Source organism: Mirounga leonina, unplaced genomic scaffold, assembly GCF_011800145.1.
Source record: "Mirounga leonina isolate KUSES-001 unplaced genomic scaffold, KU_Mleo_1.0 Mir_175, whole genome shotgun sequence".
NCBI classification, from domain to species: Eukaryota; Metazoa; Chordata; class Mammalia; order Carnivora; family Phocidae; genus Mirounga; species Mirounga leonina.
The window spans coordinates 21,309,344-21,322,004 of record NW_023270453.1 but is presented as its reverse complement, the minus strand read 5'-3'; the positions used below and the strand labels follow the sequence as shown (position 1 = coordinate 21,322,004).

Below are 12,661 nucleotides of genomic sequence, written 5' to 3'. Positions count from 1 at the left end.
TTTTTTTAAAGATTTTATTTATTTATTTATTTACTTAGCACTTGAATGGGGAGTAGGGGCAGAGGGAAAGGGAGAGAGAATCCCAGTTGGCTCCCCGCTGAGTGTAGAGCCTGCCATGGGGCTCTATCACACAACCCTGAGATCATGACCTGAGCAGAAATCAAGAGTTGGACAGTCAGCTGACTGATCTACCCAGGTGCCTTACTGAATAGACTTTTCTTTTTTGACTGATGCAAAAATAAAACTAGCAAAAGCTGATAAATATCGTCTTCATTATTAGTCCAGTTATCTCTGGGTCTGAAAGAGACAGAAACCTTCACACTTAAATGTATCAAAATGTCGTATTAACATGGTGGTAAAAGAAAAATAAGGTTTCTTGGCTATATGCTGTTTTTTAATATTTTTATTATAGTTTACTATTCAAAAAGGTATTGTTTATTTTGGTGACAGTTGAAACACCAGGTCATGTGCTTTCTACAATGGGTAGATGTTCATGTGTAAACTTTTGTTTCTTTCTCACAGCGCATGGATTTAGGAGAATGTACCAAAATCCACGACTTGGCCCTCCGAGCAGATTATGAGATTGCAAGTAAAGAAAGGGACCTGTTTTTTGAATTAGATGTAAGTTTTATTTTGTGTTAATTCATCCTTACTGTGAAGAGCCAAATATCAACTAACAAGAATAAGATGATATTTGTAAGTTATGAAGCAGAATAACAAAAGAGATAACTTGTTATTCTACCACTAGGGCTGAGAGCTAGAACATAGCCAATAATATTTGGTATCTACCTGTAAGTCTACCACCCCCACACCATTGTGCATTTTGTATGTCTCATTTTCTTTTAAAAATGTTATTACATATTTTTATGATTCCTTGAACTTTGTATTTTTGCTTGTTTTTAAGCCTTAGAAGAATAGTTTCATAGCACAGTCTTAAATAACGGTTTTCATTCAATATTATATTTTTGTTTACCCATTTTGTTGGGTATGGTTTATTCTCATTGCTGCTTGAGTATTCCCCAAACTCTCTAGTCATTATTTGGGTTGATTCTAGGTTGTGGGGTTTTTTTGTTTGTTTTGTTTTGTTTTGCTATTACAAACAGTATTATGAATGTTCTTGAATATATTGTTGGTGTATGCATATTAGATTTATTTAGGGTCTATTCCGAGGGGAGGAATTGCTGGCTTACAGGGATTGCATATGTTCATCCTTGCAAGATAGTTTTGTAATGGTGTCCTTTTTCTCTCTTCTGTTGTTGATAAAGCCATGGTATCAATTTATACCCGAAAGTAGAATTTTTGCAATTCAGTGGTTATAAAATGGAATTTCACAACTTTTTTTTAAACTGTTGCCTCCCAAAGGAACCCTTTTAAAGAATTTTCTTCCTGATTCGTCCCCTACCCTTCTATGGAATTTTGTTACCACAGAACCCTGCATATTACCTTAATGTGCTATGGTTTTCCAGGCCACAAACTATTGTGATATCTAAGAGGTTTTTTTCACCCTTTAACAGCAGTTTTCACCTCTTTACCCATTGAGAGTGCAGGATTTAGAGTCACTCTATTTGTTTTTTCTTTTCCCTAATCCTCCATCACTAGTATGATCAAAGGTCAGTGAAGAGGTTTGGTGGCATTCAGGTTCCTAAGTAAAGACTGGGAAGGGACAGAGCTTGGTGTGAGGAAGCCAAGGAAAGGCATCTCCTCTTCACCAAAGGACATTTTACTTTATTTTATTTTTTTTTACCAAAGGACATTTTAAAGGATATGTTGTAGCCGGAGTAAACTGTCTTTAACAGTAGTCTTAAAAGTAATTAAAATTAATTCTTTTTCAGATTCATTCTTTAACCACAGTGTGCTCTCAGTGTTGAATCTTTGAATTAACTAAAAATGCCTTTAGCAACAGTTTGACTAACAGAAGAGGCTTGGAAAGGGAATTTTTCTATATTGTGAGTTTTCATTCTTCAGTAACCTGCAGATGCTTATGCAAAGAGGCCATTACTTTGGGACGTCAGGTTCCAGAGACTGATATGTACACAGGTGTATTGAAATCTCAGGTTTAGTAATGTTTTCTGGATCAGAAGTCTTAGCATTTCTACTAAATCAGAATGTCAGTGCATTTTTTATTTTTTATTAGATTTTATTTGTCAAAGAGAGAGGGAGAGAGAGAGAGAGCAAAGCACAAGCAAGGGGAGTGGCAGGCAGAGGGAGAAGCAGGCTCCCCGCTGATCAAGGAACCCAATGCGGGACTCGATCCCAGGACCCTGGGATCATGACCCGAGCCGAAGGCAGCCGCTTAACTGACCGAGCCACTCAGGCGTCTGGTCAGTGCATTTTCTTAAATGACTGATGAATTTAAAGTTAGAAAACATTCATAGAAGAAATGGTGTCAGTGACTGAAACACACAGAATCATTTAGTATATTTTGAAGGAGTTGTGTCCAGCCAGTGTGCAGAAAGTGGAGTGTGTTTTTTTGTTTTGTTTTGTTTTTTAATGAATATTATTGAAAACTATGCATTAGCCAGTAGGAAAATACCCAGTTGGATCCCCAGGAAATGAATTCTGTTTTGTCATCTTGATGCTATAAAGTCTAGAAGCTATAAGAGAAAGATGGGTACATTTGTCTGTATAAAAACTTAAAATTTAGCCTATCAAGAGTACCTGTACATGGGTCGCCTGGCTGGCTCAGTCTGAAGAGCATGTGACTCTTCATCTTGGGGTCGCAAGTTTAAGCCCTACGTTGGGTGTGAAGATTACTGAAAAAAAGTTCCCATACGTACAATGAGAATAAACTGGAACAGGATATTTACAGTGTTTATGATGATGGGCTGGTTATCTTTATATGTAAAATTCATCATAATGGACATAGATGGTATCAATGGCTCAATAAAAAAATGGGCAAAGGATAGAAAAGGACATTGCCTGGTGGGCATCTAATCCTATGGCTGGTGCTCACCCTCACTCAAAACTGAAGACATGGGGGATTAAATGATCCTGATACACCTCCTGGGTAACTCAACATCTCAAGATGTGAAAGTACATGCCAGCATGGCCAGTTCTAAGATTATATCTCACTGATATGCTTGCATATGTACAAAGATACATTTGTTTTAGAATGTTCCTTCAGCATTTATAACTGCAGAAAACAGGAACCAAGTAAACTTCCTCAATAAGGGACTGCCTAAATCATAGTTGCTCTTTAGGATGGAATGATGTATAACTGAAAAGAGAATTGGGCTAGTTCATTGTGTTGTTGATGTGAGATTATCTGCAAGACAGATTAAGTGGATAAGCAAAGTGTGATATCATGCTTCCCTAGTGTTTATTAATTTAACTTAATTTTTAAAAAGATTTTATTTATTTATTTGAGAGAGCTCCACATGCAGGAGTAGGTTTGGGGGCAGAAGGAGAGGGATAAGCAAACTTCGCACTGAGCACAGAGCCAGAGGCAGGGCTTGATCTCACAAGCCCTGAAATCATTACTTGAGCCGAAATCAAGAGTCGCCAACAGAGCCACCCAGGCTCGTCCCCATAGTGTTTGTTTTTTTTAATATGTTATTTATTTATTTTTAGGATTTATTTTTAGGGAGTGGGCACTCATGCAAGTGGGAGGGGCAGAGGGAGAGGGGAAGAAGCCGACTCCCCTCTGAGCACGGAGCCCTACATGGGGCTCGATCCTGTGACCCTGAGATCAGGACCTGAGCTGAAACCAAGAGTTGGATGCTCACCCAGGCGCCCCGTGTCTTGTTTTTTAACAGTGTTTTAAATTGCATACATCCTTATTTTTACTTACTTGCTTTTAAGTGAGCGGTGTGCCCAGCATGGGGCTTAAATTTATCACCCCGAGATCAAGAGTTCCATGCTGTACCACTCAGCCAGCCAGGTGCCCCTCCATAGTGTGTGGTTGTTTTTTTGTTTTTTGTTTTTTTAATAAGGAAGGGTGTTGTACACTTGTTAACATGTTTAGATGTGCAGAGAGGTGTTTTAGAGGAACCCAAGAGATTACAACCACTTTTAACTTGGTTTGAGGGTTAGAGCAGGGCAAGAGACCTTTGTGTACTATGTGAAGTACTATTCCACCTAGAGGAATTACTTTTTCAGTTAAAAAGGTAACCACTCTTCCCCCCAACTCCTTAAAAATAATTGTTGATCTTATAGATGGTTCATATTAAAATGTTTGATAACCAGTAGAAGAAGTCCTTCTGCCCTGAAGAATGAAGGGCATTTTGGAGTAGCCATATCTGAAGGAGGGCAGTCTGTCAGGGCATAGTCAGCATGTGAAATGCATATACGTACTCGTTCCTGAACTCCGCTGTTGGAAACATATCTTAGGGATATGTGCAGATGAGTACACAGAAAAGATGCTCGTTGCAAAATTTTTTTTAAAGGGAGAAGAGGCTATAATGAAACTACTAATGGAGAACTGGTTATATAAATTGTGCTATCAACAGTGGAATGTTGCTTTATAAAGCTAAGAGGAAGATACCTCTGGGTGTTAAGGAGGGAGATTTTACCTTAAAAAGTTTCTTCAATGGCTTTAAGATATAATTCACATGCCATACAATTTACCCCACCTTTAAATTCTTCTTTTCTTTTTTCTAAAGTAGGCTCCATACTCAGCTTGGAGCCCTTAAGTTTTTAATTTATACATATCAGTAGTGTTTGGATGTACATGGTTTACTCTGATAAGTAATTAAAAGTGGCCTGACTTTAAAATACCAAGCTAAAAGAACTTGTTTTATCTCCTTACTTTTACAGAGTAAACTAATGGAAAAATAAAGGCTTTTCTCAAAATACAGATTTGTTAATTTTTTTTTTTTTTTTAAGATTTTATTTATTTTTTGACAGAGAGAGACACAGCGAGAGAGGGAACACAAGCAGGGGGAGTGGGAGAGGGAGAAGCAGGCTTCCCGCAGAGCAGGGAGCCCGATGCGGGGCTCGATCCCAGGACCCTGGGATGATGACCTGAGCCGAAGGCAGACGCTTAACGACTGAGCCACCCAGGCACCCCTTGTTAAGTTAATTTGATGAAAATCAGTTTTTAAATCTTTTTGGTAGGTAATGCATGTTCACTGTGGGAGATTCCAGAGGTCTAAAAGGCTCTGGTAAAAAGTCTCCCCTTTCCATGTAACCAGCCATCCAGTAGCTCTCTCTGGAGGTTAGTTTCATTTTTTAAAGATAGCTGGTACACGATGAAGAGATATGTTTATCAGAAGGCTAGTTGTGATTTTTTGTGTCAAAATGTCGGTTTTGAGAAGCAGAAAACTCTTCAGAAACATTTTGGTCAGATGTGGTCAGTGGGCTGACTCTTGATAATCCTGACCTGCTGCTGCCCACCTGCTGGTGGTTCTGGGCTCCTGGCCTTCTGTGAGGCCCCTGCACTGTCCAAGGCCCAGGTTCTGGACCAGCAGCTCCCAGGCGTCCCTCTTGAGGTTGGTTTCTGGAAGGGCTGCAGTGCGGTCATCACTGTTGGGAAATGGGCATAGGTTTCATTGTCACAGGTTGTAAACCATCACTAATCCATGATTGGTTCTGGTTTTTCTTAGTAGCATATTCTGTAGCTCACCAGGAGTTTTGGTAGATCTCCATTATTGGTTATAACTCTGTTAGGTGGGTCCACCATTTACCAGAGTTTCAGGAAGTACCTTAAGCCTGATGTTATTTGCCAGAATTAATGGAGGCAGCACCATGTGGTGCTGGCAGAGCAGTTGGACCCCTTGTAGTGGGCCAGTCAGGGGGACACCTGACCTCAAACTCAGAACGTTTGCTTTAATGTTGAAAAGCTTATCAAATATATTAAAGATAACAGGCATTTGAGTTATATTTTAAACCATTTTTGTCATACAAGGGTTGTATATATATATTTTTAGAACAGATTATTGTAATCAGGTCGGTGAGAAAGCTTTGCATACTAGATTGTCTTGCTAAGACATCCATGCCTTTTGTTTGTTTTTTTATAAAAGAAAAACCTTGCTGGGTGCCTGGGTGGCTCAGTTGGTTAAGCGACTGCCTTCGGCTCAGGTCATGATCCTGGAGTCCCGGGATCGAGTCCCGCATCGGGCTCCCTGCTCAGTGGGGAGCCTGCTTCTGCCTCTGACCCTCCCCCCTCTCATGTGCTCTCTCTCTCTCATTCTCTCTGTCTCAAATAAATAAATAAATAAAAAATCTTTAAAAAAGAAAAACCTTGCTAAAACTTGGGTTTTTAGTTGATTTATTAATTCATGATGTATTAGTTTAAAATAAGATGTATTTTTACAGAAGGCGTCATTAAGATCTTTTTTTTTTTTTAAGATTTTATTTATTTATTTGAGATAGAGCAGCAGAGGGAGAGGGAGAAGCAGGGTCCCCATGGAGCAGGGAGCCCGATACGGGGCTCGATCCCGGGACCCCGGAATCATGACCTGAGCTGAAGGCAGACGGCTTAACCGACTGAGCCACCCAGGTGCCTCTATTGTTAAGATCTATTTTCATAATTAGTTGCTGAATTTATAGATTGACATTTGACTTTTAGTAGATCTTCTACGAGAGCTCATCAGCCCTTTTTACAAATCTAAAATATTTAGGCAATTTGTAAGAAGTTGTCCTACAAGGACATTCGCATATGTATGAGAAGACTTGAGATGTTCATTGCATCGTTTTGAATTAGTGAAAAAGTGAAAATACCCAAATACGTTTGTTTTTAGAGGAGCTAAATAGTCATGTTACAGTGAAATGAAATACTGCACAGCTGAAGATTGTAGAAGACAGAGGATGTATGCATTGATGTGAAGAAGAAATATGGAAACTTACCAAACTGTCTTGTTTGGTTGGAATAAAAATTGAGTGCTTAGGTATGCATTTTAAGGCAATTTTAAAAAATATATACCAAATTCTTTTTTTTTTTTTTAAAGATTTTATTTATTTATTTGACAGAGAGAGAGCGAGCACAAGTAGGCAGAGTGGCAGGCAGAGGGAGAGGGAGAAGCAGGCTCTCCGCTGAGCAGGGAGCCGGACGTGGGGCTCGATCCCAGGACCCTGGGATCATGACCTGAGCCGAAGGCAGCTGCTCAACCGACTGAGCCACCCAGGCGCCCTGTATACCAAATTCTTAAGTAATTTTTTTTTTTGGAGAAACCACGCAGGAGCTGGGGGTGGGGGCAGGGAGGGAGGGAGAGAATCTCAAGCAGGCTCCACACCCAGCATTGAGCTAGATCTCACGACCCTGAGATCATGACCTGAGCTGAAATCAAGAGTCAGATGTCTAACCGACTAAACCACCCAGGGACCCCATTAAGTAATTATTTCTTGTGGAGGGGAGAAGAAGAAACTATTTTCTGTACCATGTGAAGTTATCAGGTCCTGTTAGCTAACATAATAGGCAGAAATGAAAACGTAAAAATATTTCTGCCTTATGATTTATTTTTACAAATCTCTAGCCTTAGGAAGTAATTAGAAATACAGGCAGACATTGGTACACAAATGTGTTTATGGTAGGATTGTTTATAACATTGAAAAATTGGACACAACGGAAATGTTCAAGAAGAGAGAAATGAGTTAGTAAATTATGATTTATTCCTGTCAGACTGCCCTCGAAACTTTACAGAATCTACTTAGTGACAAAATTGTGGTGATACCTCGAGTAAGACAAAGGTAAAAAATTGTGTGTACTAGAGAGTTAACCTCTAGTTTTTTTGTGTGTGTGTGGTCTTATTGAAGATACACTACTTAGAGAATTGGTAGACCTGGCCTTTAAAACATGGAATGTGCTCTCCCCTCCTTGGAGGCAGTCCCTTACTATTTCAGATTTATTTATTTATTATTTTTATCTATTTATAGATTTTATTTATTTGTCAGAGAGAGCACAAGCAGGGGGAGCGGCAGGCAGAGGGAGAAGCAGGCTCCCCGCTGAGCAGGGAGCCCGATGCAGGACTCAATCCCAGGAACCTGAGGTCATGACCTGAGCCTAAGGCAGACGCTTAACCGACTGAGCCCAGGCATCCCTTTTTTTTATTTTTTAAAGATTTTGTTTATTTATTTATTTGACAGAGAGAGACACAGTGAGAAAGGGAACACAAGCAGGGGGAGTGGGAGAGGGAGAAGCAGGCTTCCTGCGGAACAGGGAGCCCGATGTGGGGCTGGATCCCACCACCCTGGGATCATGACCTGAGCTGAAGGCAGACGCTTAACAACTGAGCCACCCAGGCATCCCCCTTACTACTTCAAATGCAGGGACTCAGACACTTTAAAAGCAACAACTTGCTGCCTTTTTTTTTTTTTTAATTTAAATAATCTCTACACCCCCAACATCGGGCTCAAACTAATGACCCTGAGATCAGGAGTCACGAGCTGTTCTGACTGAGCCAGCCCAGGCCCCCCAACAGCAGCAGCTTGCTTCTTACCTGCCACAAGCTGACCTTGGTTGGTTAGGGTTTAGCAGAGTGTTTAAGAGCAGTTGCTGGAAGCCTGTGTCACACTGTCGGTTTAAGGATTGGTTCTAGGTCAGAATTCTGAGGCTCTGCTGGCAAAAAGGGTGTAGGGAGTTGTGTTCATAAAGCAGTTTAAAGCTATGATTACAGGGACGCCTGGGTGGCTCAGTCGTTAAGCGTCTGCCTTCGGCTCAGGTCATGATCCCAGGGTCCTGGGATCAAGTCCCACATCAGGCTCCTTGCTCAGTGAGGAGCCTGCTTCTCCCTCTCCCTCTCCTACTCCCCCTGCTTGTGCTCTCTCTCTCTAACAAATAAATAAAAATCTTTAAAAACAAAATAATAAAATAAAATAAAGCTATGATTACATAAACTATTTTTCTATTAAAAGAAGAGACTAAGGCAGCCTGGGCTAAGCGTCTGCCTTCAGCTCAGGTCATGATCCCAGGGTCCTGGCATCAAGTCCCGCATCGGGCTTCCTGCTCAGTGGGGAGTCTGCTTCCCCCTCTTCCCCTCCCGCCCTGCTCGTGATCACTCTCTCTCTCTCTCTCTCAAATAAATAAATAAAATCTAAAAAAAGTAAACCTTCTTAAGAAAGGTTGATTTATCAGGGATTGATTGATTTGAGAGAGAGAGAGATTGCATACCTGCAAGGGAGGGAAGAGGCAGAGGGAGAGAGAATCTCAAGTCGACTCCCCACCGAGCACAGAGCCCAATGCAGGGCTCAATCTCACGACCCTGAGATCATGACCTGAGCCGAGACCAAGAGTTGGATGCTTAACCAACTGAGCGACCCAGGTATCCCACCAGGAAGGTTTTTTTAAACTTTATTATGGAGAACCTCAAATACCAAAAGTGGATGTAATCTTGTGATGAATTTCCTTATATCCATCCCTTAGCGTTGGGAGTGATCAGTCCACAGCCAGCTGGGTTTCATCTTCCCACAGCTTCTCACAGATCTCCAAACAGACTGCACACATCTCAGTCATTTTATGTGTAAATATTTCAGCATTGCCGTTGCCATGTGTGTTGAGATCTGGTATGCTTGGTGGTGACAGAATCTACTTGGCATGTTTTTAAAAATGTGTTAAGGAAAAGTTTTAAAGATACAGAAGTGAACAGGATATTACAATGAAATTTCTGGGTTTTGTCTCCCAGTTTCCAATGATTATTGACATGAAGACTCTTGTTTCATCTTTATCCTTGTGTTTCCCCACTGGATTTTTTTTTTTTTTTTAAGATTTTAATTATTTGACAGAGAAAGAGACCACCAGAGAGGGAACACAAGCAGGGGGAGCAGGAGAGGGAGAAGCAGGCTTCCTGCAGAGCAGGGATCCCGATGTGGGGCTCTATCCCAGGACCCTGGGATCATGACCTGAGCTGAAAGCAGATGCTCAACCATCTGAGCCACCCAGGCACCCCTGGGTTTTTTTTTTTTAAGATTTTTATTTATTTATTTGACAGAGAGAGAGAGACACACAGCGAGAGAGGGAACACAAGCAGAGGGAGTGGGAGAGGGAGAAGCAGGCTTCCCGCTGAGCAGGGAGCCTGATGCAGGGCTCGATCCCAGGACCCTGAGATCATGACCTGAGCCGAAGGCAGACACTTAACGACTGAGCCACCCCTGGGTTTTTTTTTTAAGGTTATATTTTTCTTCCTTTTTTTTAAGATTTTCTTTATTTGAGATACAGAGTGAGAGCTGGGAGACAGGGAGAAGGAGAAGCAGACTCCCTGCTGATCAAGGAGCCTGGTGCGGGGCTCGATCCCAGGACTCTGGGATCAGGACCTGAGCCAAAGGCGGACGCTCAATTGAGCGTCTCAGGCGCCCCTTAAGATTATATTTTTGGCGGGCACCTGGTTGGCTCAGTCAGTTAAGCATCTGTCTTCGGCTCAGGTTATGATCTCCCAAGTCCTAGGATGGAGCCCCATGTCCGACTCCCTGCTCAGCAGGGACTTTGCTTCTCCTTTTCCCTGTGCCCCTCCCCTCAGCTTGCACTCGATTTCTCTCTCTCTCAAGTAAATAAGATCTTTAAAAAAATTATATTTTTTAAGTAGTATCTACACCCAACATGGGGCTCGAACCCACAACCCTGAGATCAAGAGTCACACGCTCCTCTAACTGAGCCAAGCAGGCACGTGTCCCCCTGCCCCGATTACTTTTTATAGCTACAAGATAGAATTTCATCTGTAAATACTGTAAATAGTACATGTAGAATTTGAGGACTTTACTAAAAACAGTCATCTTTAAAAGTAATTTCCTAGCATCTGATAGAGTTCAAATTTCCCAGATGACTTCAGAAAGGATTCTTTTATAGTTTTATTTCTCTGACTCAGGATTCAAAATAAGGGCTACACGTTAGAATGCTTTGTAAATCTTTTTAAATGTATTTGTTTGAAGAAATTAATTTTTTTAAAAGTCTCATACCCTGGATTTTGCTGATTATAGCCTCATGATGTCTTCTTTAACATGATTCCCCTTGTCTTTGAAATTCTTAGGAGTTAGATCTGGAGGCTTGATCATCAGATTTAAGTTTTTCTCTTGTGATGGGAACATTTCAGAGGCAGAGCTTTGCACCTGCTCGTGTATCACCTCAGCCGGCACCGTTGTTGAAGGCAGCCTTGACCTGTTGATGGTCAAGGTCCCCTTCAGCCTTTGACCTGATGCTTTAAGCAGCGCTTGAGGATTGTTGCCTAGATGAGTTATTTCACTGAGGTTACAGCATCTCTTACTAACGTAAAAACATGTATAACTTTCACTTGGATCAGAATTTACCAGTAAAGAAGGTACATGTGAAACCTCTCTCCTGCTCTGTTCTTCAGTCATCTGGTTGCCTCTAGAACTACCCAGTGTCTTCTGTGTGCTTTAGAGTTTATGTGGATACCTGAGGCAGACAGAATGTCTATATTCCTGTTTTTTCTTTTACACGAGTGGTAATTTGTACACCTATTCTAACCTCACCCTTCCTTTTTTTGTTTAACGTTTTAGTATATCTTTGTGTAGAGTTCCTTATTCCTTTTTGTGGCTGCACAGCATTCCAGACGATGGATATCTTCTTTATATGACCAGTCTCCTGTTGATGATCATGGTGCTACATTACACATTGCCCTTGTTTGCATGTATGCATTGTTTGCATGTATGCAGGGGAGATTCCTAGATGCAGAACTGTTGGATCAGAGGGGTATCTGGGGTTTTGATGATACCATGGTGTTATCCAGCGGAGCGAATGCTCCCACCAGCAGTGTAGAAGAGTTCCCATCTTCACATCTTTGCTAACAGTGAGTAACCATATTTTGGGGTCTTTGCCCGTCAGAGTTATAGAAAGGTATTTCTTTGTGGAGGTATTGCCTGCCTAGACCCTCGGCTTGAGCTTGGTGGGTGGAACCACTGGTGTTTTATGTGGGAGAAGGTGCCTCCCTGTCCTCACCATTGGCTCCTTCTAGCTTAACATAGCCTCAGCGTGACCATGCCAAGGCCTGGCCTTGGCTTCCTGAAAGTGTTTTATCCAGAAATTCCCTAGGAAAGAGTATGTAATGTCTGCTACTAGGTAATCTGTATAAATAACATTTCAAGTTTCTCAGCTTGAACACTGGCAAACAAATAGCAATATTAACATGTTAATTTAAGCTGTGAAAAAGTTACAGAGCAGTACAATTTCTTTAGTGTCCACATACTGAAAATATAGAACTGATTCTTTTTAACTCAGTAAAAATATAATTAACTTTTTCCCCAAATTGTCTTGGTTTGTGATGTTTTATTTACAGGTTTCTGAAACTACACATTATATCAAGTAATTTCCAGACTATCTTTAATATATCAAATGAAACTAGTTCTGATTACACCTACTTTTTCTGTCTACAGATATATGTTATAATAGTTACATTGACTAAGTCAGATGATGTTCTGGGTTAGAACCCCTTTGTGACCTTGGGCAAGTTATTTTAACTTTTTCTGTACATCTATGAACTGGGCTGGTGGTGACTGCCTCAGAGTTGTGCACATTGAGTGTAGGGATTTTGGAGCCAAACCATAAGGGTGCTTGTACCCTGATGCCATCACTTAGTAGTGTGGAAACCGTACCTCAGTTTCTTCATCTGGGAAATGGAGACCTTCCAGTTTCCGTGTGGACGTGCAGCACAGCACAGGGACACATGTGCACCATGACCAGTCTCCTTGACAGCCCATCTCAGCCTCACTGATTTCTGGCCAGTGTCATTTCTGCTGGGCTGGCAACACTGGGAATAGCATCACACAATCCTGAGTG

The 12,661-nt window shown here is 41.3% G+C and overlaps 1 protein-coding gene across 3 annotated transcripts in view; it reads left to right on the top strand.

Annotated features, from left to right (window-relative positions):
- LUC7L (LUC7 like) overlaps positions 1-12,661 on the top strand; it is a 36,726-nt gene that overhangs the window by 6,885 nt on the left and 17,180 nt on the right. For all 3 annotated transcript variants that reach the window (XM_035021791.1, XM_035021789.1, XM_035021790.1), the window contains one exon: positions 523-621. In XM_035021791.1, the coding sequence (XP_034877682.1) occupies positions 526-621 (96 nt within the window). In that variant the 5' untranslated portion in view covers positions 523-525. The remainder of the gene's footprint in view (positions 1-522; positions 622-12,661) is intronic.